At 40.1% G+C, this 27,887-nt stretch overlaps 1 protein-coding gene across 4 annotated transcripts in view; it reads right to left on the bottom strand.

Moving 5' to 3' along the window:
* ZC3H7A (zinc finger CCCH-type containing 7A) overlaps positions 1–27,682 on the bottom strand; it is a 47,333-nt gene extending 19,651 nt beyond the window's left edge. Inside the window, exons 1-11 of one of the 4 annotated variants that reach the window (XM_073362413.2) lie at positions 27,464–27,682; positions 12,806–12,909; positions 11,869–11,908; positions 10,779–10,976; positions 9,333–9,491; positions 5,960–6,040; positions 5,831–5,872; positions 4,941–4,974; positions 3,706–3,992; positions 2,208–2,415; positions 1,126–1,193 (exon numbers count right to left, since the gene is read on the bottom strand). In XM_073362413.2, the coding sequence (XP_073218514.2) occupies positions 1,126–1,193; positions 2,208–2,415; positions 3,706–3,992; positions 4,941–4,974; positions 5,831–5,872; positions 5,960–6,040; positions 9,333–9,491; positions 10,779–10,976; positions 11,869–11,908; positions 12,806–12,873 (1,185 nt within the window). In that variant the 5' untranslated portion in view covers positions 12,874–12,909; positions 27,464–27,682. Of the gene's footprint in view, positions 1–1,125; positions 1,194–2,207; positions 2,416–3,705; positions 3,993–4,678; positions 4,790–4,940; positions 4,975–5,830; positions 5,873–5,959; positions 6,041–9,332; positions 9,492–10,778; positions 10,977–11,868; positions 11,909–12,805; positions 12,910–27,463 lie in introns of those variants that run through there. The other 3 variants (XM_073362411.2, XM_073362412.2, XM_073362414.2) reach the window with 3 other exon arrangements.
* Between the last annotated feature and the right edge of the window lie 205 nt (positions 27,683–27,887).

Raw genomic sequence — 27,887 nt, 5'->3', positions numbered from 1 at the left:
CAAACTGGACAGTCTCTACGTAAAAGAATAAATGGACACAAATCAGATGTCAAGAATTGTAACATTCATAAACCAGTCGGAGAACACTTCAATCTCTCTGGTCACGCGATCATAGACATGAAGGTCGCTATCTTAAAACAAAAAAACTTCAAATCCAGACTCCAGCGAGAAACTGCTGAATTGGAATTCATTTGCAAATTGGATACTATTAATTTAGGCTTAAATAGAGACTTGGAGTGGCTAAGTCATTATGCAAGGTAGCCTGTTTCCTCTTGTTTTTTCCTACCCCCCCCCCCCCCCCCCCCCCCAGATGTTCTGGTTTAACTTGGATTTTAACTTGAAGAGTGGTCAGTTTGGATGAGCTATTACCAGCAGGAGAGTGAGTTTCTGTGTGTATGGGGGTGGGGGGATGTGAGAACCTGGATTTATGCAGGAAATAGCCCAGCTTGATTGTCATGCACATTGTGTAAAGAGTTGTCACTTTGGATGGGCTATCACCAGCAGGAGAGTGAATTTGTGTGGGGGGGTGGAGGGTGAGAAAACCTGGATTTGTGCTGGAAATCACTTTAGATAAGCTATTACCAGCAGGACAGTGGGGTGGGAATAGGTATTGTTTCATATTCTCTGTGTATATATAAAGCCTGCTGCAGTTTCCACGATATGCATCTGAGGAAGTGAGCTGTAGCTCACGAAAGCTTATGCTCTAATAAATTGGTTAGTCTCTAAGGTGCCACAAGTCCTCCTTTTCTTTATTCAGACAGTTGTGACCACATGTGGTCATTTTAAGCTTCCATGCTGCATTTTGCTAAAAAGTTTACCAAATTCAAAAATTGGCTAGGACACTAGTATATACAATTTCCTCATCTAAAATTCCCCCTGGATTTTCGGAAAGTAGTTTGGGGGTTTTTTTTAAACTTTCTGTCTTAGAGTGTTGCTGTGTACTATTCAAACAGATACTGTTTTCCCACTCCAGTTGCTACATTTTAATGGTGGATGAAGCTATCCCTGCATTTTTAAAACTAATAATAATAATAATAAAAATAAAAAAATAAAAACTTCCTTAAACCCTGATGACTAAATATTAAAGATTTGATTCATGTGAAGGAAAATGTGGAAGATACTTACAAGTAAAAGAGAGGAATTATTGCTGTTAAGTGTTGGTGTTCCATCTCTAGAAACTGAACTGGATAGATCTGGACAGTGATTAAGAAACAATTTTTCAGTTATTTCCCCTCTCAGCACATTTTATTGATGTAAGAATTTGCATCTGCTATAGAGGTGACAGGGGTCAATGTCTTTTCCCACTACATGCAAATGCCTTTTGGTCTCTGGACAGAAAGACAAGGTAAGTCATCTTGACTCAGTCAATCAATGGATTACCTTTAATAGCAGCCCCACAGAACATGTGTTGAGGCAGTCACTGTAAGGACAGACTGAAGAAAGAGGTCCAGAATGTAAAAGGTGGGCAAACAGGCAACAGTTCACTTTCAAATCCCTGGTTGTGGACATGGTTAGGGAGACAGTCTACCAAAATTTTGCAATAGCCATTCTTCTACAAAGAATGTGCAACTACAAGATTTTTGACTGATATAAGGGGGATTATTTTTTCAACTCTAGTTTATTGCATATTTCCTATTTATTTAGCTCATTACTGATCTTGGTATTCATCACCACTTACACCTATTTAGATTCAGTGTTAAGCAAATTTTTTAAACAGGTCTTTGCTGGGTTTTTTCAGTGTGTACTCTCCCCTGTGTAGTCATTTTAGAATCTTGAGAGTAAAAAAACAGCCCCATTTATTTACTCCCATTTCACTCAGGCACATATTAAATCCCCAGCCTCACCCAGATTTTTAAATGGAGTTTAAAATTTACTTCCTTCTCAGGTTAATTTTTCATGCACAACATCAAAACAGCTTTAGGAAAACCCATGTAATAGTTCATGCAGATCCAGCAGAGGGCGTCTAGAACATGTTTATGTAGATACCACATGAACAGTTGCTTTGTTTTTAATTCTTGGTCACAGTATATATTGACTATACATTTGATACATTTAAAACATAGGCAAGTCAAACTGCCTGAACGTTTCACCACAAACCTTTAATGTTTACACTGATTAGTAGTGAGAAGTCAGCTGTCATTCACAAACTTCTCCCACTCTCTATTAAAGTAAGATTAAACAGGTATAACTTCAGACTCATTTCTTACCTCTTTTTGAGTCACTGATTGGAAAGGTGTTTAAAGAGGAACAAAAATTTTCCAAAGAAGAAGCCAGAGGCTGTGAATACATTTCTGAAAATGAGGCTGCTGGAACAAATCCTGCACCAACTGGTAAAGTTCCTAACAAAGTTGTGGAGAAGGCTATATTGGGAGCTACACTAGCTGATGGAATGGGTCCTCCGACTACTGTGGTTTGCTGAGGGGGGGGGGGGGAAAAAGAAGAGAAATATTTTTACTAAATGTTCATTCAGAATTTTTTTTTTCAAAAAGGTTAAGAGGTCTGCAACAGTCTAGCTTTTAGTAATTTGCTTTGTTTTAGCACAAAAACCCTATCTCTAAACAGGTAAAGGTAAAATGAAGACTATCTTGAACTTCAGTCCTTCAATCTAAATTTTAGACCCTAATGCTGCAGAGACTTACCCATGTTCAACTTTATACACGGTGAATAGTCCTATTAACTTCAGCAGAACTAATCACAACATGTAAAGTTAAGCACAGGTTTAAAACCCTTGCAGGACCAGGACCAGACCCTGAGAGTTTAGTTTCTAAAATACCTTTAAATACACAGACAAAAGAGGCAGCAGAAATTAAAGAGGCCTAAAAATATTTAATGGAATTTTAAGAAGTCTTATTCTAACATGGTAGATTGTTTCCTAGAACTCCTTTACTTTGCAATATCTATTTCAGAAATTTAGAAAGTTACATTTCTCAGTTTATTTTAAAATACTGAAAGTTAAATATTCAGAGTAAGCTTTCTAAATAGTGTTGCTTTAAAAAACACTTTAAGACAGAGAATCACCACACACTTCTCAAAACTGAACCTTATTCTAAATTGTGTCCACTAAACCTGCATGAAGAATCTACTTACTACAGCCTCATTAGTAAATTATACTAATAGTATTATCCTGATTAGTTTCGTGCTGTTCTGGGAGGAACTATTATTCACTTTACAGTTACAATCTGTTCAAGAATTGACATGATACCATTTCCTTACTTCAAGGATAATGCTATATGCTAAAGTTAACATATTAACATACTGGCAGGTTTCCCCTCCCCCCACAACTGCTCAACTGGACATCAGAGAGTAGACAATTTTATGAGATTGCATATTTGTGTTAGCAGTTCAGCACATCATTTTCAAATTCTTTTAGAACCGTCAGATATACACCATCTGATCCTAGTGACCTGCTATTTAATGTATCTGTCTGTTCCAGAACTGCCTCTAAACCCCTCAATCTCTGACACTGCTTTATCTTTATTACCTGATAAGAGCTGGTCGGATAATGCTGTCACTATTCTAAGAAGAAACTGAAAACATTACATTTCTGCTGGGAAGTTCATATTAGAGTCAAAAGACAGGGTGCAATTTGACAGAATAGGCATGACTATAGTTTATACACTTAGTTGTGAGCCTGCTTATCAAACTAAAAACAAGATTTCATTTGAAATGATTCCTCTCCAGAAAAAATTAAACACAAAAGTTTACCGTTACACTTTCATCCGAGTCAGGTACAGAATCAAGTAGTTCATCAAGTTCTTCCCCAATACTAATATCATCTCCATCTCCACAATCTAAACATGCTTCTGGAATAGAGAAAGAGAGGTTTCCCCCATTTGCCAGCACTGCGGAAGGCAGAGAACTCTTTTCCACTTGAAGAGGCATGACAGAAGATACGGATTGCATAGGTATTGAGGCCAAGTCACTTGACACTTCTGGGACAAAATTTGATGACGGAACAGTAGAAAGTGTCTCTTGTTTCTCTTCTGATAAATCTGAAACAGGTAATTTGGGAAAGAGACCAAAACTTTTAGTCAATGTTCTGCAAAAAAAAAAAAAAAAAAAAAAATTCTTTCACCACTTTTAATCTGGTACAAATATGTTTTGCCTTAAAGAAATTTAATTTTGGAATAAAGATATAGATGCTTAAGAAAAGCATACCAAGTGTTTGTATTAACCAATTAACTTCAGAAGAAAATATGCAGATGTGTATATTGGAATGTTTGCATATTTTGATATGCTAAGTAGGCAGGAAGAGTTGGAGACTTGTGGCCTAAGTTATCACATGCTAGCTTTATTCTGCCTCCCCATGTCCACCCCCTCAGCACTAATTTTTCCAAGTTACAGAAGTTATATTAGAACACCACAATATTAAAAAAAAAAAGAGAAAAAACAACAAAGTCAGGAAATTTAAATAAAGTTTGCTCAGCCACCTTAACCTGTATTCTCTTATGCATACACACACACACACACCATTCACTCAAATCCCTCAAAATGCCATACACCTTTCACACAGTCTATTAAGTTTAGTTTGCTGGCAAATTAAAAAACTGTTCTAAGAAGTGATATGTGAAGTTATTTCTTGGACTGACTTGAGAAACTTTTTTGATTTTTTTAAATAATTTTTTTAACCCCTTGAAGTGGAGACTGTGTCACCTTTACAAGTCACTACAGTTATTACCTATGACAAGGGATGTAGGAGAAACCACTGCTGAAGTCATCTTTGAAAGCAGCTTTCCTAGTTGTAATGCTCTTTGTACCTTCACACACACTTGATAGAAATATAATACCAGTTTCACAGAAGGCAAACTCCAGAAAAGAGCTCAATTCATGATTCATATAAAGAATTTTATGAATATTGACAATGACAAACACACCAGCGCTGCACTTTGTATCTAGCTTCCTTTCATTAACAAACAATATTGTAGTCCAGGAAGACTCACCTGACTCAATATCTTCTACAGAAGAATTTGAATTCTGTAGATAAGTAAAACAATCAATTAATTTGAAGAGCAACAAGACCCTTCAAGCATACATTTTTAAGTTGACTTTATCAATCTAAGTTTGACCTAAAATTTAGCTTTTGTAAAATTTATGAGAATTTAGATTTCCACAATTAAAGATGAAAGAAAAATCGCTTTTCAAACAAAAGCATTCCTTGTAGTGTGTGAAACCCAAGCATTGCAGCCATAAGAAACTGAAATTAACAAAAGTGAGACTAAACATAACAAATTTTCATTTCCTAAAATAAGATATGTTCTTTATTTACTGTTTAGATTTAAATAAACTGTTTTAAAGTGTTCATGTTTACTAATGTAACGTGTAACCAATTCTAGCCAACATCTGTTTACAATTTAGGTGAACTTTATGCCTCTAAGACCTGGAACTGCATCTGTGCAGGTCTCATAGTACATCTTTATCAGTGTCTGAGCTGCATTCAACTTGCTATCCTTAACCTATGTGAACCATAGTACTCACCTGGACATCTGTAGTACTTAAGTTGTCATTAAGTACAGAAAGCAATGGTTAACTGTGTCCATTTAGCAAGACCTTACGAATAATTAAGGCCAAACAGAGTAAAGACAGCATTTTTAACTATCTTTTATTCAAGGAAGTTCTCGTACAAAGATAACTTGGATAAAAGTGATCAAATGATTGAGTAAGATATTATACTCATGGCAAAACCAAGCACAAGGTTAGACAAGAATCCTTACCGTTGCCTAAGATACAGAAACTTTAACCAAATGTTAACTGGTCAGTTTCACTTCACTGTAAGAATACAGAAAATAGTTCTTTCAAAATCAATTTATACTGTGAACATGTGGACCCTTACCTTAATTGACACTTCTCCAGAAACTGAGTTTGAGGAAGTTGGCTGCAATTAAACAGGTCATGGTAAGTGTAAGTTGATATTAAAAATTCAGAATGAGGTTTAAAAACAAAACAAAACAAGCTTCCTTACCCTTGCTCTGACATATGCTTTTCTTATTTTTAATCCTAGTTTCTGAGCAAGTTCTTGAGTCAGCTTTATCACACTTTCATCCTAAAACAAATACATATACATTTCTATATACTTCTATACATACACTCACAACCCCCACCCCTCAGGCAAAGTGATACAACTGTTTTCTCATTCCAAAGTAAATAGGAATTATGATAGTGTGCTTCTAACCCCACATGTAAATAAAAATTATAAACGTCTATAACTGAGTTCAAAGGTATATACCATTTTATCCAAGATGAGTTTAAGATCCATAAAGACAAAGGCCTTTAGCAATTAAAGCGTGATTTACAGATTCTACAGTTTGAGTATTTTTTGTAGTTTTACAAACTGAAGGCCACATTTCGATTAGCATGTCAACTATTAAAGAACATCACTGAATATTTAATTTGTTTTTGGGAATATACTCTGTTGTATCTGGAAGCGTTGTGTTAAAATCAAGTCATATTTCACTTTGTCCTAGTTAATTCATATTTTAGATGACAGATAGCATTTAGAATATTTGACAGTTTAAAGTTTAGTTTTCAGAATATGTCATATAAAGTTACAAGAAGAATCAAGGCAGATTTACTTTAAACCTTAGAGCCAAGGTATTCAAACATGAGTACCTAAAGTTAGGCTTTGAAATTGAAATTTAGACACCTAGCTAAGTGGTCCAGTTTTCAGGTGTATGAAGCAGAGAAATGCCAACTGAAGTGGTCATGTGTGCCCAGCACTTTTAAATTTCTGGCCACTTTGCCAAAAATTGTGTCTTGAAAAGGAAAAAAAAAGCCACACAAAAGTCACAATCATGTCTTCTAAAGGTTCATTTTGAACAGGATGCCAGATTAAAGATATATATTAATCAATATTTAGAATCAAATGGAGAAGAAGTAACCATTCACCCCACAGCATAGATAGCAAAAGAAAAATCTATGGTGGAGACTAGTCAGTGGGAGAAGCCACATCTACAAAGGCATCTGAAACAAGGCAGAAGGGGGAATGCCAAATATGAAACAGTCACGGGTCTTAAGCACAGCACAAAATCCATCACAAACGGAATAGTCAGCTAGTACTAACATGACACCTGCCATTACATTACTGGGATAAGGGATGTTTACAAAGAGGTCTATCATTCAGGGCCATCCTTAGGATTTATGGGACCTGACACAGTATTATTAAACTGGTGCCCCATGACCAATGGAAGCAAGTTTTTTGTACTACAGTCATTAAAATTAAAAATGTATTTGACATAAGGGAGGTCCTTTGAAGGATTTATTTTAAAAACTGCAGGTCTGAAAATCCAAGCATTTAAGCCTAAAGATGAATACTCAGATTGTGCATCTAAAAATCCGCGGCCGCCGCTTCCCGCAGCCCCATTGGCCTGCAGCAGCAAACCACAGCCAGTGGGAGCTGCAATCCGCCGAACCTGCAGACGCAGCAGGTAAACAAATCGGCCCAGCCTGCCAGGGGCTTTCCCTGAACAAGCGGCATCCCAAGTTTGGGAAACACTGCACTAATGAATTATTTTTAAAGCAAATTTTAATACAAGGTCCTGTAGACTAACATGTTCTGAGTAAATATTACAGTAATGCACAACTGTTTTTGTCAGTAAATTCAGAATCTGACAGTATATACCTGGGGGTTGGCAAATGCCTGTCAAATGACTTCATTACCACTTGAATGGCTCTTTAACAGTTTCAACATTGTGCTAATAGGCCTGGCAGGCTGGAAGGCTCTCTCACTTTTAAGTTACTAGATCCCCTCTGGAGTAAGAGTCACCAGGCTGCAGCAACCAGCTGTGGGAGCCTGCAGGAAGGGTCAGAACAGGGGATAGGAAGAGGTGGGAGGGTGGATACTAAGACCCAGGGGTACCCCAAATTTTTGGGTGACCTACACAGCCTTGAATGCCTAAGGACGGCCCTGCTATCATTAAAAGAAAAGGAGTACTTGTGGCACCTTAGAGACTAACCAATTTATTTGAGCATGAGCTTTCGTGAGCTACAGCTCACTTCATCGGATGCATACTGTGGAAACTGCAGCAGACTTTATATACACACAGAGAATATGAAACAATACCTCCTCCCACCCCACTGTCCTGCTGGTAATAGCTTATCTAAAGTGATCATCAAGTTGGGCCATTTCCAGCACAAATCCAGGTTTTCTCACCCTCCACCCCCCCACACAAATTCACTCTCCTGCTGGTGATAGCCCATCCAAAGTGACCACTCTCCCTACAATGTGCATGATAATCAAGTTGGGTCATTTCCTGCACAAATCCAGGTTCTCTCACCCCCTCACCCCCCTCCCAAAAACCACACACACAAACTCACTATCCTGCTGGTAATAGCTCATCCAAAGTGACCACTCTCCCTACAATGTGCATGATAATCAAGGTGGGCCATTTCCAGCACAAATTCAGGTTCTCTCACCCCCCCCACCCCCATACACACACAAACTCACTCTCCTGCTGGATTTAATTTAATCATTTAATCCTTGTGGCCAAAGTAAATAATTCCAATTTGCATAGCTTATCTGATTCTAATGCACTTTTTAAAAATATGTATTTAAAGGAGAGGACATTTTTCTGAAGGTAAGAAGTGTGATTTGAAGATTCTGAATGTATGACAGGTAAATAAATATTAGAATAGCTAGAGGAAATCCAGAACATTAAAGAAATTCAAAAACAATCTGATACTCAGATTGAGGCTCCCATGCCACAAGTGGCTCTTTAATGCATCTCCTGCGGTTCTTTGCAGCACATGCTATTAAAACACAAATGTGATTTAAATTATTAACCAATCAGGAGACTTTTACTATGTTATTAACCAACTGTAGTTGATCAAATAATATGTGGTCAGTCATTCTGCTGTGAGAATTATATATATATAAATAAAAAAAATAAAAATGAAAACTAAATAATATTTCCCATCATACAGTTTCAATATGAATATGGAGTACTATAGTGTGAATTTATCGTTTCATTTACCACTGTGGCTCTTTTGGGTAATGCTGATTGCTAATTTGGCTCCTGAACCACTGAGGTCTGAGTATCACTGCTCTAAAAGAATCTCACTGATGCCATCCATACATACTAGCAAAAACAAAACATCACGTGACTCAATTTTCCTTGCTGAAAAAGATCAGGCAACTGTGTCAGCTCTACTTAATTTGGGGGCCCTAGTTTTTCCTACCAAAAAAAACAAAACAAAACAAAACCCTCATATTTCTTAGCTTCCACACTGAAAACAGGTGCAATAAATAAGCATTCGAGAAAATATTGTATTACATAAAGTACCAGCTATTTCCAAAACATTATTTGTAAAGTAAACTTAACAATGTATAATTTACTTACCTGTGGTACAGCCAGAGAGCATTTTGCAACAACATCGTAAGCCTTCTTATACCTTCCCAATTCATTTAAGGCTTTGGATTTCCGATATAGAGCTCTGAAATTGTTTTCATTTAACCTTAAAGCTATTTCACAGTTTTCTAGAACTTTATCATGCAATCTCTGTGAGAAAGGCAAAAAAGTTTAAGGGCTTATTCAATAAATAATATTTTGTTACTAGAGTAGAAGATTGAAATAGCGTATATTTAAATCAAAAAGTGCTGGAATTCTTCTTAGGATGTTATTCCTTGTTAACGTTTTACTTCTGGATAAAAGTGAGTAACTGACCCAAAATTAACGCTGTTTACTGTTCTTACAAATAGCATGGAATGCTGTGTAGTCAGATTGCAAATGAAGACAGACAGTATTTTGCCAAAGTATGCTAGAACCCTCTTTGTAGTCCAGCTAAAACATAATTCAACCTTGAAATAATAAAAAAAGTTAGTATTTATTTCAAGGCTACCATTTACCATATTTAATGAAAAATCACTGACTCAGGTAGCACAGCAGAGTAGTTACCTTACAAAGGTAGCGTTCATGCAGCAAAAGTACTAAAGCCTGCTTGTACTAAGCCTCATGATCCTAGTTTTTATTATTTGACAAAAGTGCAGTGTATCTGGCTCACAGAAAGACAGACAGCCCTATTACTTGAACAGATTCTGGATAGTTCAGTTCTAGATGAATTCAAGGTAGAAGTTTAAGATTTTATTTTGAATTCATTCTGGAAATAAGACAGGGTTTTCTTTATGTAGCTGGAAAGGAAGGAAACAGTAATAATGCCTTTGGTTCATTAATTCTTCATACTTGATATCTGTTGATGTTCTAGTAAATGGATCACTATAATGGTAAATGACAAATGGAAAATTTTAGAAGAGGCACCACAGATGATTTGTGAGAGGAGGAAGTATCTGGCCTCACTCATTAGCAACTTTTCTAGACAATTAAGGAGCAGCACTAGTACTGTATATATACAGATTTATGCTCCCTACATAGGTCACACTGGTTGAAAAGGTCCATGTGTAGCTTAAGTATAAAGCGCAGTGAAAAACAGGGGCATCATTAAGATCTCCCCCCACCCCCCCAAAACATGTCCACCCACAGACAAAAAGACAGGGAAGTAGGTATAGTACAAATCTTATCTGAAGGATGAACCTACCGCTTTATCAGCATTTGAGTGTGGTATGACCATTTTATATTAGTAGGATACTTCTAGTATTATAGTCTAAATATATCTAGACACATGCTTACATATTTAAAGAGAGACGACTGAGAATCAAGTTTTGAATCATTTTGACAATTCTTAAACCATAACCAAGAGCTCTTTATCTACTAGTGAATTTTCTATGGCTTCATATTTTGTTAATGTACTCTCTCTGAAAAGAAGCAAAAGCTTAAATAAAAATAGCTTACCAAATTTGAATAACATGCTATACGGTTTACATGCAGCTTCTCTAGTATTTCATTGGAAATGTGGATTTCTTCAGAATTGGCATAATCTGATATGTTTAAAGCTTCTGTATAGTGGCTCTGTGACCTTCCCCAATCACCTTCTCGGTATGCATCATTCCCTTCATTGAAGAGATTTCTAACAAGCCCTCGTATGAATAACTGGAACAAAGAAGCACTCATGAACAGAAGAACTCTCTGCAAACATTCCATACTTCTGAATACATATTAACTCACAATTTTCTCGCAACAAGTTAATGGGAAAAAAATTGAATGCAAAGATTTGGTTTCCAGGTTAAAAGAATATACACTACAGGAAAGTAGCAAGAGAAGTATTATCTAGGCATTTCTAAGGTACCCATTACCAAAGAACCTAGGTATAAATGTAGGACACAACTGTTGACAAAGCAGCTCATGAAAGATGTACGACATGTGAAATAGTTACCCTTTGCAGGAACAAAACACACACACACACAATATATATATTCTGGTATTTCACACGGAAGTCTCAGACAGGAAAAGTTTGGATCAGACCAGTTGCCCATTCATGTCCAAAACTCAAACCACTGAGAAAGAAGAGAGTTTTAATATCAACAGAAAGCGAGCTGCAAAACTAAACTAATGACCAGTTATCTACAACTGCAGAAAAATGCCTGGGTAGTTTCACCATGTGAATCTACCTCCTCCTGTCTAGCTAATGGGGTGCTAAACTAACTTCACTGAAAAAAGAACATGATCTTGATTCCTGAAATTGTTGGAACTAAGTTTGTAGCCAAGGTTGAGTGAACTTGCAGTTTAAAAATTCTCTCTCTGAGCTACTATATAACTTATTTCTGTGCATTCAAATATTTGATTATATACATGGCAGGGTGGGACAAGATAGTGAAAGATAAATACCACTGCAGTTTATCAGTATTAAAAACTAGTAAAAATGTCATTTAGACCCTCAGAAAAACTGACAGTTTTTTTTTTTTAAAAAAAGCACCACAAGGAAGATTTCCACCTATTATAGAATCATATGTTTCTAATAGATTTCAGAGAATAACTCCATTACCTCATACTGTTCTTGTGTCCCTGGATAGGGCAGAGTAGACCTAGGAATTAAAGATAAGCAAATTTTGTAAATGAATAGATTGTTAAAAATAAATATTAAACTTAGTGTTGTCTGTAGCACTCAGAACCCTTAATTCATTCCCTGAGCACCATCCATTTTGTATATTAGGCAGGGGTCCTAGAAAAAAGAGTAGCTGTTAATTACATGTTTCAGAGTAGCAGCCATGTTAGTCTATATCCGCAAAAAGAAAAGGAGTACTTGTGGCACCTTAGAGACTAACACATTTATTTGAGCATAGGCTTTCGTGAGCTACAGCTCACTTCGTCGGATACAGTGAGCTGTAGCTCATGAAAGCCTATGCTCAAATAAATGTTAGTCTCTAAGGTGCCACATGTACTCCTTTTCTTTTTGTTAGTTACATGATTGCACACTACTGTAATGCTTACGCACCAGTAGCCTAAATTAAGGGTGCATGGTCAGCCTTAGTTCTGGCATTCCTACTTGTGTTAAAGCAAACGGGAGGGTCAATTTTGAGCCCCTAAACATTTAAAAACAAGAGTATGCTGAAATGTGGATAGATAATGAAGTATGAATTGGCCAAATGCTCACCCTTATCTCACTCTTTAAAGACAGTATAAATAAAAAGTCTAACCACATTTTAAGTCTCAGGTTTCAGAGTAACAGCCGTGTTAGTCTGTATTCGCAAAAAGAAAAGGAGGACTTGTGGCACCTTAGAGACTAACCAATTTATTTGAGCATGAGCTTTCGTGAGCTACAGCTCACTGCATCCGATGAAGTGAGCTGTAGCTCACGAAAGCTCATGCTCAAATAAATTGGTTAGTCTCTAAGGTGCCATAAGTACTCCTTTTCTTTTCACATTTTAAGTAGGACTTTACACACACACAAACCCATAAGAACATCTGTCATAAGATCTTACTGTATAAATTGCAATCCTTTCTTGATGTCCTGCTGTCTGATACTTCTGTCTTCAGGTACACTGGACATGTTACCCCGCACATCCACTTTTTAACTCTGCGGTTTCTGAAAGAATAAACAGAGGCTTTTAACATGCCCCACTTGCTAGTACATTTGCCTCTAGACCAGATGGTTCAAATCTCACACCAGGGCTAGGTTCAGTAACAATGCTGATACTGCACAGAAGTAGGAGCGAGAAGTCATTTTTTCCAGACGCTGCATTAAAATTAAGTTCCTACTGTAAGCAGGGGTGGGTATAAGCCGAGTGTCCAACCCAACATTCTCTTTTTTCTCCCGAGTTGTGTGCAACAATTTCACAGAGAACCTCCCTGCCAATCTGTTTCTATTCCTCTCACCTGCTGAGAATGTTATTCCTCCACTCATGAAGGACTAGATAGACTTATAAGTGAAGTGTGTCAGAGCCACTGCAAAAATAGCCAGGCTAGTCGCTACCAAACAGCGGTAAGTACTCTGACTATTCGGGAACTTGTCCACTCTAGATGGCATAGGACCATGTTACAGTCTCAAACAAACTTGGCAAGCCGCCAGTCAAACACTTATTTGACCATGGTCAAATATTCCAGCAAGAATGCCTTAACATAGGCTATGGCCTACCTCTCTGCATCAAGTACTCCTGGGGAATTCTGCACCACTGCGCTTGCAGAATTTGCGCAGAAATTAGAGTTGTGAATGCAGGGATTTCCTTTTTCTCCCACAGAAATGGGTTGCAGAGGTGCTGCTGGCCACTGGACCCCGCAGCCCAGCTTGCAAGTAGAAGACACCGGGGCAGGGGGAGCGAGAGGGAGAAGCAGGAGGGGGAGGAGATGGAGGACTTTCAGCAGCTGCAGTTCCTGGCATGCCCTGAAGGAAGGAGGTGGCGTACAGGAAACTCCATACAAGCCTAGGACCCAGCACCAAGATGTTTCTCCCTCTGGATCCCTGGGCTCTGGGGGGAAGACGGGTGCAAGTACTGGGGCTGGGGAGGACCTCCAGGTGGGCTCTGAGGGAAGAGGGGGTGCAAGTGTCTGGGCTGGGGGGGCACCCTCCTGCTGTGCTCTGAGGGGCAAGGGGCAGAGGAAACAGGGGTTTCTTTAACTCTCTGCTCCTGGGGGAAATTTTGTGTGTCTGTATTGTTATAGATGTAGTTGCTGACAGGTATTTTGAAATAAATTACCAAAATAATTGAAACTGGTGTGATTATATAATGTTATTTTGACTAATAAAATATACAGAATTTTGCAGAATTTTAAAATATCGTGCGCAGAATTTTTAATTTTTTGGCTTAGAATTCCCCCAGGAGTAATCATGGTGCTATTCTTTCATTTTTCTAGAACTTCATTTCATTCTGTTTCTAATTATTCTGAATTAAAACAACTTAGTTAAGTAACGTTTTTGGTAATTTGGCATAAGTACCTATGGTTGTCTTACTTTTTTAGGGCTGTTGATTAATCGCAGTTAACTCACTCGATTAACTAAAAAAAATTATTCACAATTAAAAAAATTAATCGTGATTAATCACCATGTAAAAAACAGAATACCAACTGAAATTTATTAAATATTTTTGGATGTTTTTCTACATTTTCAAATACATCAATTTCAATTACAACACAGAATACAAAGTGTACAGTGTTCACATTTTTATTACAAATATCTGCACTGTAAAAAAGATAAAGAAAAGAAACAATATTTTTCAATTCATTTCATACAAGTACTGTAGCGCAATCTCTACCATGAAAGTGCAACTTACAACTGTAGGGGTTTTTTGTTACATAACTGCACTCAAAAACAAAACAATGTAAAACTTCAGAGCCTACAAGTCCATTCAGTCCTATTTCTTGTTCAGCCAATTGCTAAGACAAACAAGTTTGTTTGCATTTGTGGGAGATTTTTGGACCAGTCAAATACCCAACCCTGCTCTCAAAAAACCAAATTCACTGCACTACTGCTAAAATACCACCAGATGCTCACAAAATATTTTGCACCAATAACTGCTGTTGTATTTCCTGCAGGCGAAATAAACTTGTAATACTGTTTCATTTATTACTGAAAAATATGTTGGAATACCCTCTAATATGAACAATACCGACCGTATGAAGTCAAAATCTAGAGAGATGTTTTTGTATCTTCATCTCCTAACTGCTGACAGAATTAAAAGCAAGATGAGTCTAATTAGTAAGCCTCTCAGTTTTGTGATCAACACACATGACTTAAAAATCCATCACAATGTTTAGGTTTGCTTTGACAAACTCAGAAAGAGCTCAAGTGTAGATATTTGTCTTTTGTGTCACAGCTTTAATACAAATTAATCTGATTAAGCCTTGCCGGAAACAAGAGGTATTGCTGAAATTAGGGATGTATATATCATTTAAAAAGTTAACTGTTTAAACTATTAAAATTATATCATTTAACCAGTTAAAGGGAGAGGGGCTGGGGCAGCTCCGGCCAGGTCGGCCCAGGGCTAGGGGCTAAAGGTTAGGGTGGGTTAAAGGTAAGACTAATGCTGACGATTTGATAATTTATATCCCTAGTTAAAATATCATTCAATTTAACTCATTGATTTTATCTTGTTTAATGGTCCTATAGCTATTAAAGTTTAATCAATCATTTGTTCAGATTATAAAGTTATTTCTCCTCCTCCCCCTGCCATTACAATAAAGGAGTATCTACATTCAATACTCTTGGTGTTCCTGACAATCTTAAAAATACACATATAATGCAAGTCACTCCTTATATAAAAAGGGACAAAAAAAAGTAATACAGTACACCAGTTTCAATACTAAGGATGCCCTAAGTGTGACCAAATAGCTAATGCAATTCTATCTGCCCTCTAACTGCAATGCAAGAGCAATACTGATTCTGAAATGACGGAATTAACAGCAAGACATATTTCTTTAAACTATGGTTGAGTAAGATTGCCCCTAGAATAAAACTTATATGGTAACTTTCAGCATTGAGCAAGCTTACAGTTAAGCTGTGCTTCCTTCTGGAGGAAAAGGAAGGGTTTTTGTTTTATCTTTTAAACAGAGCTGAATTTATTTTATTTAAAAAATATTAAAGTTTAAAAACTGTATGTAATAAATTAACAGATTCTATATTTCTATCAAGTTCCCATTTCATTAATTTTTCTAATAAAGGAAGAATAGCCCTCAGGAAAAATCATGTTCAGACAACCAAGAAGAAAGGAGGATTCTGATAAGTTAAGACATTGTCCAACAAGTGTTCGTGTGGAAAGGAAAGAATTTGTACTGGTTGGGTGAAAGTGAAACACTTTAGATATTTGTAATGCATAGTTTAAAAAGTTATTTCACTCAGCATAGTTATAAAAGGATATATTTCTCCCCAAAAGTCATTTTATGATGAACAAATTTTGGGAATTTAATCATGATATGTTTATAAAATGTGTGTGCAGGCAGCTATTTGAAAAGTTGTCTAACATGCCAATGGAAAATGCTAAGTGTGTCCATAGACCAGTTGCTGGGACTGAACAACATGGGATGGATCACATGAGATGGATCACACGATAAATTGCCCTGTTCTGTTCAATCCCTCTGAAGATATGGCGTTGGCCACTGTTGGAAGACAGGATACTAAACTAGATGGACCACTGGTCTGATCCTGTGTGGCCTCTCTCATGTCCTTATCACTTGGTCTCACTCCCCTTCAATGCATGGATGTATTTCCCCCCCCCCCCATAATTCATACAGCACCCCTGACAACAGTATTTGGATATTTGTACTGTAACATTTAAGGAAAACAAGAAAATTTTCAAAAGCATTTGAGTTATTTAAGAGTCTAAGGGTATGTCTATACAGCATTTTGGAGCCCACGGGAGCAAGCTTCCCAGGCTGGCCAATAGACTTAGACTAGCATGGATCTATATTAATCAGTTCAAATGAAAATTTAGAGCCAGTTCAAAACTTCATCCAAAAAGCTCTAACTGTCCACACTGACAGTTGAAGAGCTATTCTACAGAGAATGAGGACTGTGGAAATTGATTCTTATCCTAAAGAAATGTTCTTGACTGCTCAGAAAGAAAAAGGAAGCAACCATGAGTAACATTTTGTTCTCTGATGAAGTTCTCAAAAAGGGCAACAGTCCTAAACAAAAACAGTCAGCTGGTGTTTATGCATTTTTGACCTTTACCATGCTCAACCTATAAACCCAACCTGTGGCACAGGTGCAGATAATTTGTTCAAACTTTAAACACACACACACACACACACACACATACTTACTTACTTCTAGGCCGAGAAAATTCCAGGCCATAAGTTACTTCAGCCAAAAGGTAGATTTTCCAGATGAGCAACTTTTTAATTAAAATCTAGAAGTAACCCTAAATCATTTACTGTTAATACCTTGCATTTTTCTAATACCTTTCATCCAAGGATCTTAAAAAGCTATATCATCTCTGTAAGGTATAAGAATTATTCTCATTTTAACCATGCCTAAAATGTGGCACAGAGTTGAAACACATCCCCAAAGGATCCCTCAAGTTCTCAGTTCCACTGAATATACAGAATTCCTTATTGTGACCCTTGATACCAAACAGATAAAATAGAAAGTCAATTATAGCTAAGCTTAAGAATATGCCACTGATACAAAGTACTCAAAGTTTATTCATTCATTTGGGTACAAAGGCAACCTTCAATGATCCTTTTCCAGGATAGGAAATACACCATAAAAGCCTAGGACAACATACTTTAACATATTCTCTACTGTTTTATATTTAAATTTCTTTCCTATGACTTTATTAGTCAATTCTATAGTGTTTTTAGATCTAGGCAAGACAGATACAAAATAAACTTTGTAAAGTATTGTATAGTAGAAGCACATGGCATAATGGTAAGCAATTCCAAGCACACATGCCAAAAGGCAGCATGAAAATCTTTCTATCTGGGCATGTGAGCATCTCTGCTTCCCATCTTCACCACTCCATGGATTAAACTTCTGAATTCCAGTTACAGTAAGCGTGAGGAGATATAAAAAGAAACACCAAAGCCAGGCTGGACATATGCCACCATCTTCCCACAAAAAAAGGAAATTTCCCAAAACTCAGGCTCATGACAACTAATATGACATTGGCAGATTACAATACCAACACTATTTACATATTGATCTTGCCCACCCCACACCTGGTATGTACACCACAGAACAAGTCTGCATGTATCATCAAAACCTTGGAAAATGATAGGACCAGTTTTATCCTGGTATAGTTCATGCCACCAGGCTCCTCAATACATCATAATCTTACAGAGAGAACAAAGAAGGTAGAGTGGCAATAGTATTGGTATTTGACCTCGGAAGAACTCATTGAGTTCTCTAGCATGTACACCACAGAACAGGTCGGATATGGAAATCCTAGCATTATCCAGGTCGCTTTTCTTCTCCCAAACAGACAACTGCCAGAGCTGTTGTACATCAGAGCCACTGTTGAACACATAGATATTAGCAGTGTTGTCAGCCCAAAGGTCATCAATTATTTGAACCCTAAAAAATGAGATTGGCCTAAAAAAACCAAGATTTTTAAAAGCAGAGAATATATTGAGGTTTTTGTCTATCTTTTGATCCTTGACTTGACCCATTCACCCCCAGTGAGAGAGAGAATTAGTATGCCACTACTCCCAAATTTATTAACATGATTTTGGCACCTGCTACAGAAGCTTACACCCCCACATCTGCCCATCCCCCTTCCATCTACCCACTACCCTATTAATTCTCTATCCCTTGCCCCACCCAGCCTCACCTCAAAGAATCAAAATATCAGGGTTGAAAGGGACCTCAGGAGGTCATCTAGTCCAACCCCCTGCTCAAAGCAGGATCAATCCCCAACTAAATCATCCCAGCCAAGGCTTTATCAAGCCTGACCTTAAAAACCTCTAAGGAAGGAGATTCCACCACCTCCCTAGATAACACATTCTGGTTTTTCACCACCCTCCTAGTGAAAAAGATTTTCCCAATATCCAACCTAAACCTCCCCCACTGCAACTTGAGATCATTACTCCTTGTTCTGTCATCTGTTACCACTGAGTCTAGATCCATCCTCTTCGGAACCCCATTTCAGGTAGTTGAAAGCAGCTATCAAATCCCCCCACTCTTCTCTTCTGAAGACTAAATCCCAGTTCCCTCAGCCTCTCCTCATAAGTCATGTGTTCCAGTCCCCTAATCATTTTTGTTGCCCTCCACTGGACTCCTTCAGTTGTGCCCACACTACAAGAAGGATGTGGAAAAACTGGACACAGTGCTCCAGATGAGACCTCACCAATGTCGAATAGAGAGGAACGATCACGTCCCTCGATCTGCTTGCAATGCCTCTACTTATACAGCCCAAAATGCTGTTAGTCTTTCTTGGCAACAAGGGCATACTGTTGACTCATATCCAGCTTCTCGTCCTCTGTAACCCCTACGTCCTTTTCTGCAGAACTGCTGCCCAGCCATTTGGTCTCTAGGCTGTAGCAATGCATGTGATTCTTCTGTCCTAAGTGCAGGACTCTGCACTTGTCCTTGTTGAACCTCATCAGATTTCTTTTGGCCCAATCCTCTGATTTGTCTAGGTCCTTCTGTATCCTATCCCTACCCTCCAGCGTATCTATCACTCCTCCCAGTTTAGTGTCATCTGTAAACTTGCTGAGGGTTCAGTCCACGCCATCCTCCAGCTCATTAATGAAGATATTGAACAAAACCGGCCCCAGGACTGACCCTTGGGGCACTCCGCTTGATGTTGGCTGCCAACTAGACATGGAGCCATTGATCACTACCCGTTGAGCCGACGATCTAGCCAGCTTTCTATCCACCTTATAGTCCATTCATCCAGCCCATACTTCTTTAACTTGCTGGCAAGAATACTGTGGGAGACCGTATCAAAAGCTTTGCTAAAGTCAAGGAATAACACGTCCACGGCTTTCCCCTCATCCACAGAGCCAGTTATCTCATCATAGAAAGCAATTAGATTAGTCAGGCATGACTTGCCCTTGGTGAACCCATGCTGACTGTTCCCTTGGTGAATCCACCTCTGCTCTTCCTGCACCTCATGGGCTCTTCACTCATCTCTCCCGGCCTAGAGGAGCTGCAGCAGGGTCTCCTGTCTCCCCTTCCTGGCTGGCGGGCAGCACCTGGGGTTCTTCACCCACTCCTGTCCCCTCAAGGACAGGGTGTTGCAGGGAAGGAGAGTGAAGTGGGGAAGCAGCTGATGAACCATTCACTTGCTCACAAGAGGGGCGGAAGGAGCAGAGCCACCCTGAGCTGCTGGGCTCCCTCTGCACCCTCTTTCTTCCTATAAGAATGGTATCTGCTCCTGAGGGGAGACAGAGAGTAGTATTCTGTCTGCTTGTAAATTGGCTGCTCTTCCCCAGGAGGCGTGACACTGGGGAAAGCAGCCAGTCAAAAGGGGTTTCCCTACCAGGCATGGCTGAAATTTGTGAAGGCTTGAGCTTTTTGCACCATCAGAACACTGCTCCAACCCCAGCCAAACCTGTGTGATCCATGAAAAAGGTCACTGGAGTTGGCAATACTAGGCAGGTGGCGAATTGAGACTACTGCCTAGTGTGTAAAACTGTTATTTCATTTCCTCCCTAATCCTGTTGGTCTGTTTCACCTGCCTGCTATATCTTGTCAAAAGCCTAGACTGTGAGGTCTTTGAGGCAAGGAATGCTTCCTTTGACATGTTTAGACAGTCACCTGAGGCCCCTACCTGCCTACCATAATATAAATAAGTACAGTAACTCCTCACTTAAAGTCGTTCTGGTTAATGTTATGTTGCTGATCAATTAGAGAACACGCTCGTTTAAAGTTGTGCAATGTTCCCTTATAACGTTTGGCAGCCACCTGCTTTGTTGACTGCTTGCAGAAAGAGCAGCCTGTTGGAGCTAGCTGGTGAGGGCTTGGAACCAGGGTGGACTGGCAGCCCCACTATCAGCTCCCCTAAGTTCCCTGTGCGGCAGCTGCCCAGCAGGCTATCTATTGCTGGGTAGTTCAACTGTCCCTCTCCCCACTGCCGTGTGCTGCTCCTGCCCTCTGCCTTGGAGCTGCTCCCAGGAGCCTCCTGCTTGGGGGTGGGGGTGTAGAAGGAGGATGCTAATGTCAGGGTGTCCTCTCCCTCCCACCCGCACCCATCTCCACAGAGCGGGGGGAACACCACAGAGCCCAGGATGAGGGAGCTTGCTGGCAGCAGCTGCTGTCTCAACTTGCTGATCTACTTAAAACGTCAGTGTACTTAGAGGGGGCCAGCGTATTTAAAGGGGCAATGCACGTCTCTCTCTCTCTCACACACATACTGTGGGTCTCTGTCTCTCTCTGCCATGCTGTCTCCCCTCCCTCCATTTGTGCTACCTTGTACAGTGCGAGGCTACGTTAACGACAATGTATTAACCCTTCAATTCTTATGGGGAAATTGGATTTGCTTAACATTGTTTTGCTTAAAGTAGCATTTTTCAGGAACATAACTACAACGTTAAGCGAGGAGTTACTGTAATAAGTAATTAAATCCCCAACGTTAATTGTACCAGATGACTTGAATACTTGCTCAGATGACACCTACAAGACTGGCTCAAAATCTCATATCCACTATTACCATGAGATTCAGCCAAGTTATCTTAAGTCCGACTTGCACAGTCAGATGTTCACTGATGCAACTGGCCTAGAGGAGGACAAGAGAAGTGCCCACAACTTTTACTAGTCCACACACCATTTCTGACGAAGATCGGAACTTTTTCATCTCCCTATCTAAGGACTACATCACAAAGCTGTCTCCAGAGAGTGGATTTCCAAAAAGCTGTGATGGACAGTGTTGCTCTTCCATAGAACCAGTGAACAGTTAGTTTGGCAAAACCTTATTACCACATATTGTTAAAAACCACTGCACTCATATTCCATACTATTCCCCAAAGGTCACAGTCCAATGAAGAAGAATAGATGAAACATAAAGGCAGCAGGTTGGAGCACCACTACTTCAACACCCACTCAGAACCTGACTATGGAATAAAATTCCTGAACTACTGCTGTGAAGGTGACCAAAAAAAAGTTACCCCTCAGTCACTAAATCTTGACTAGCAAAACTGTTTTGAACAGACGGTCATCTTCACCATGAACGACAAGAATTCATCCTATTTCACAGAAAAAGGCAGTGCACTGAAGTAACCTTATACCACTGATGAATAACCTAAGGAATTCCTCCATCCAGAAGGGCATTCTACCAGCAACCCTTAAACACAATGGGCCAACCTGTGCCCAAGAAAGTCATCAATGGAAGGCAGTGTCGTAAGTGAGGTCTTCAGCACCAATCTCTCCTTCCTGAGCTGTACTATCAGATTTTTCTTTTTTACTAAATACTCCAAGCAGTCACCAAATTTTTTTTACCCTCAATAGTCCATTTGATTCATCCTAATGTAAAAGGCTTGGACACTTCTTTTCCCTCCACCATTGGACAAGACAGGAGCCTCTTCTACTTTCTGCACTATCTGATGCACTCAATGAACATTTTAAAGGCTCGATCTAACATCCAGAATGTGCCAGAAATTTTTCTTTAGGTACAAGAGATTTGGACTCAACAATAACAAAACTGTCATGAGCTCTAGGAAAGAAAAAAATCATGAGAATAAGGTAGACTTCATCCACATGAAATGTACAGAACTGCATTTTCACCAAATATGCAGTCATTTCGCATATTCATATTACGGATGTCAGTGAAAGCAGATTACTATTTTGAATTGATCCAGCATTTATACTGCTAAAACTCAAAACCAATAACCAGCACCACACATTTTCTATATAACACTTCTCATCCAGAGATCCTGAAGCACTTTACAAAGGAAAGCAAGTATCATTATCCCCCTTCGCAAAATGGGGAAACTGAAACTTTGATACAGAGATGAAGTGACTTGCCCAAAGTCACAAATTAGGTCAGCACAAAGACTCTTTGAAGCAAGAGAACTGTTGTTAGCCAAAAATATTAGTTATAAAACGGAAACGTTAGACACTAGAGTTGCAAAAAACTGTATTTAGGGGTAATAGCCACAATTCAGCAGGTCTGATCAGTTACAGTTTGAGATATGCTAATTCTTGAAAGACCTATGTATGGAACCTCAGACTGTAGCATTAAAAAAGTAATTTTAAGTCAAGCTAATGAAAACCTCAACTAATAGAAGACAGTTGCTAAGAATAAGACTATCATCTTTATTAACTTCCTTTCAATTTTTGATTGTTTGAAAAGGGTAACGTTACCAAAGGTCCCAACAGAATGCTGCAAAATATTGTCTAAAAGCATAGCCAATAATAAACCAAACATAGCAGTATAATACAGAAAGGAAAGAGTTAATAAGATACCAATCCTTCTGGGATCCTTCTGGGAAGCTGTTTCTTGCAGTGCTGTTCCACAGTGGGTGTGCTTTGAAATATGCCCCCAACCACTTATATTTATAGCACAATTGCTTACAAGTTATAAAGCATTTTATATGTCAACGAAGATCCTACCCGCTAGTTTGTACCAGTTCCTTAACTTGCTGTTCTGTACATCTCCTTATCTCTGTTTTGGATACTATATTTTAAACCATGAAGGTACCTATACTAGGACACAGAACAAACGTATCTTGCCTTTGACAGCCTTTATATTCACTAATGCCAAAAGCTGTGTTTAGCTTTGCGGAGCATTGTGGGATATATGTCTCTTGACATAAGTGAGCAAAGAACTGTAAAAAAGACTTCATATAATATGGCATGCCTTATGCTTAACATATGCAATGGCTAACAAAGAATTTATTTACGAAAATAATTCACATCTTGACCTGGTAAGATAAGACCGTTACTTAAAAATTCTTCATTTTGGAGTGGATTTTAGGAAACAATTTTGTAGATGTTATTTTCAAATTGACTGCCCTGTAGTTCAGTTTCAATGATGAAGAAGAATGAAATTGCTAAAAAGCCACAGTTTCCACTTAGATTATTAGAGCTCTAATGACTGCTTCTGCTAAGGTTAAAAAAAAGTCTATTATAAACAAGTACAAAGTGTGATTATAATTCTTAAACATTCATCTTCTAGGTTTAACCCTTTCCATATTTGGTGTCTGCCCCAAGAACTGTGGGGTTTTTGTTTTGGGGTTTTTGGGGGGAGGTCTTTTATTTTTGACAAAATTCCAATCAGTCACATCAGTTACACACACTACCCTTCCTCCTTTGTGAAAACAGTTATTATGATCGATCTCTCTCTCCTCCATGCACCACTACAGTGAAAACAGCCGACATCAGAAAGCTGAAACTCAGCACACCCACTTCTCATTATGAATAGTATGTGCTTTTCTAGATTTCAGGGAAAACTGTAAACTATCGAGAAGGATTGTTCTAGTGCCATTCTCCACTGGCACCAATGGCCCTGGGTGTCATAAACCTGAAAGTGGGTGTGAAGGCCATGCCCCCTCTATGTCCTCAGGCCAGCCATGGAACCCTAATTTAAAGCCTGAGCCCCAACCCACTACCCTGCTCTATACTATGCCAGAGATAGGAGTGATAAGATGAATGGTGCCACAAACTGAAAAAAGATATTGAGGCAGGTCCCCTCACAATGCATTGCTGTGTCCAGGACCAGTGCATTCAAGGGACCTCAGGTGGGCACTTTCTAACCCATCAATTGCATTGGAACCTGCCAAAGTTGTGGCAGTTGTAATTTAAACTCCCCAAACTAGATCGCCAGCTAGCAGTTTGCCAGTTTTGCAATATCGGAAAAAGCCCCTTCTAGATCCCAAAACTGGCCATCAGCCTAGCCACCGGAATCAAAAGAGATCAAGCAATTCAATTCAGAGTGGGGCTGAAACTGGGAGCCCAGAATGCCTACTCACCTCGGCAGCAGAGAGTACCAACCTCTCTCCATATCCAGTTGCAGTAGGCAGAAGCCAATCACCTGGCCTTGTTACCAGCCTCCATCACCAACAGCAGCATCGGTGACAGGCAGGCCAGGCCCACCGCCCAGATTAAGTACATGATACCCTGCTCACGTCTTGCAGCACAAGGAAGGGAGGAAAGAACCAACCCCCCACAAGCACTGATGGCAAATGGGAGGTGAAGAGGGAAGCAGGGAGAGCACATGGAACACTGTCCTAGTTGCTCCAGGTTAAGATTTCATCCACCTAAGGGGCATCTCCACTGTTCCCAGTCCCATCAAAGCTATACTCCATGCAGGAAATTCACTTGGCATTATTTAAAATACAATCTGTATTTACTAGTTTTAAACAGTGATTAAGTTTAAGATAATTACTTATGGTTAGTAGTAAGAAACAATTAGTGAACTGTCCTATGCCATGACGAGTTGATTAATAAAATTCCTCTAAACTGCAATATCCCAATTCCCCTACTTTATTTGCAATAGTTCGTAGTTAAACTGAAACTAAATTAAACTGTGTTTATGAGGAAACATCTAAATATAATAAGCAAAAAAAAATAAGCTTAAGCTCAACCGCTGAATAATATACTCGTTTTAAAGTTATTTATCAGCAGCATTTTGTTACAGTATGTTTAGATTCTTCCCACTAATGACAAGACAAGACACTAAACGTTTTGTTTTCTTTTATGCTATCACACTTCCCCCATCATTTTTAAAACCCCCTTGAAAACTCAAAACAGAAGATATAAGCACTGCAAAGTTACTTCTCATTCCCAAGAAGTTCAGGCTGTTTTAGAGGGGAGGAGGTTGAGGTTTGTTTTTAACTAATATTTTAAGTGTCTTTCTTTATTTAGACAGAAACAGTATTTATAAAGAAAACTATATTGATAGAAGTTTCACAAGATAACCACAGTTAATTAAATCTGATGCTTACAACCGAGTGTGTCTTTACAGAGAGACACCATCAACTTTAAAATCATTTCTGTGTTTTATTTTATTTTTTTGCCTACTACTTTCCAAGTAACTTTTACTATAACTGAATGATTAAGTATTTCTCTATATTTCTCCTGATTGCTCAATTTGTGAACATGATAGCACTTTGCATATATTAAGGTGTTTTTCTTAACTTTGTAGAAATTAATTAATACCAATTGTAAACAAATTCATTCTTAACATACAGGAAAGAAAATCATATACAAATGGAAAAGGTAACTCACACCACACTGTGATTGTGTAACACTAGTGACATGTTTCAGAGTAGCAGCCGTGTTAGTCTGTATTCGCAAAAAGAAAAGGAGTGTACTTGTGGCACCTTAGAGACTAACAAAGGAGGCAGGGGTTGGATAAGGGGTAGGAGATCGGGGGGGGGGGAGAGGTAGTAAGGGGACAGGCAGCAGGGGGTGATTGGATAGGGCAGAGGTTCGGGGGGGGGTGTCAGGGAGCGGTTTGATCAGCATGGGAGTCCCAGGGGACAGTGAGCAGGGGGGTTGGATAGGGGGTGGGGTCGTGGATAGGGGTCAGGGCAGTGAGGGGACGGGGGTGGTTGGATGGGGCAGAGGTTTGGGGGGTGGGGGGCAATAGGCATGGGAGTCCCGACAGGCCTGTCAGGGGGCGGGGGTGTGGACAGGGGTCAGGGCAGTCGGGGGGGGGTTGGATAGGGGGTGAGGTCCCAGGGGGGCAGTGAGGGGCAGGGGTCCAGGAGGGGGCAGTCAGGGGACAAGGAGCTCGGAGGGTTGTATGGGTTGGTAGTTCTGAGGGGGGCAGTCAAGGGGCAGGAAGTGGGAGGGGGTGGATATGGGGTAGGGGCTAGGTTGTTTGGGGAGGCACAGCCTTCCCTACCTGGTCCCCCCATACAGTTTTGCAACCCCAATGCGGCCTTCGGGCCAAAAAGTTTGCCCACCCCGCTATAGGGTGTACCTGAAGATCAATTTAAATACTGTTTTAATAGTACTTGGTGTATTTGACACCACTTTGTATATAAACAGTCTCTGAATAATGAGTTTCTTATAGTCACCTTCCCTTCTTTGCCAACTATTTTTTCTTCTCTCACTCATCACACAGGAACAGAAAACTGCCATTTTATGAGCCATAGGAAAAGGCAGTTGTAAAACCAAAAAAATAGGAGACATACTCGGGAGCGGGTGTAACACCTGACCTTGCTGTAAATCATTGCTTAAAACGGACCAGACTGAGTGGATAGGGCCAGGGGCTCTTGAAGTTCTATCAAGTCACAATTAGGCTGTAAGAGTTGATAGGCTGGGGCGGCCTGTCCCCCAGCACCTCCCGCCCCACTCTCACCGGGGCCCTCCAGCCGCAGCAGGGATTGTCAGCGGCGAAAAGAGGTTCCACACACGCGCTCCGTCCACGCCACAGGGGGATCACACCCAAAGGGTCCCGGCCCGTACTTCGCAACGGGCACTTAGCATTGCCTGCCGTGTGTTCGTTCCCCACACCTCCATCGGGAGCCCCCGCCGCAGAACCACAAACGAGGGTCTTCACCAAGCCCAGCACAAGATTAACACGAGCTGAGGAGGAGGAGGGAGGCACCAGGGTAACCCCGCTACCGGGGGCAATAAACCCAACCCCGACACTGCGGAGAGGGGACAACACCAGCTTCCCTAAGGGGGGAGAGGAGGGGGAAGTGGGCCGAGAGCACCCCCACCCCTAGCGGGGGTGGTGATGGGCAACGGACAGCCTGCCCGAGGGGGGTGGGGGATCTAGCCGCCAGCTCCCGCGCTCGCTGAGCCCCCCACGTACCCGCTCGCTAGCTCCGGCGCCGGCGCAGCTGAGGAGGAAAGCGGAGGCAGCGGCGATCTCTCGGTACGACAACAACAACAGCGCCGTCTCCACTCCTGCCGCGGCAGCTACGCTGATGAAACCCGGCCACCTAGTACTTGCGCCCTCTGCCTCTGGGAGGCCAGCGCCACAATCAGCCGCCTCAAACAGAGCAGCCCCGCCCTATTGGCAGCTGTGGCCACATCTCTGCTTCTCCCATCGGCTCCACAATTCCTAGGACAGAGCCGGCTCCTCTGATTGGCTGAAACCAACAGACTCTTTGCTTCCGATTGGTTCTATATGTACCCTCCTGCCTGTCCGTTCCTTCGATTGGCTGGTTACTCAAACTATGCGCCTCTATATCGCTCCCTTCCGGGTGCGACTGTTTGACAGGAGCAGGCAACAT

The sequence above is a fragment of the Lepidochelys kempii genome, chromosome 10, assembly GCF_965140285.1.
Source record: "Lepidochelys kempii isolate rLepKem1 chromosome 10, rLepKem1.hap1, whole genome shotgun sequence".
In the NCBI taxonomy this organism is placed as follows: domain Eukaryota; kingdom Metazoa; phylum Chordata; order Testudines; family Cheloniidae; genus Lepidochelys; species Lepidochelys kempii.
This window is presented reverse-complemented; position numbering and strand designations above follow the sequence as displayed.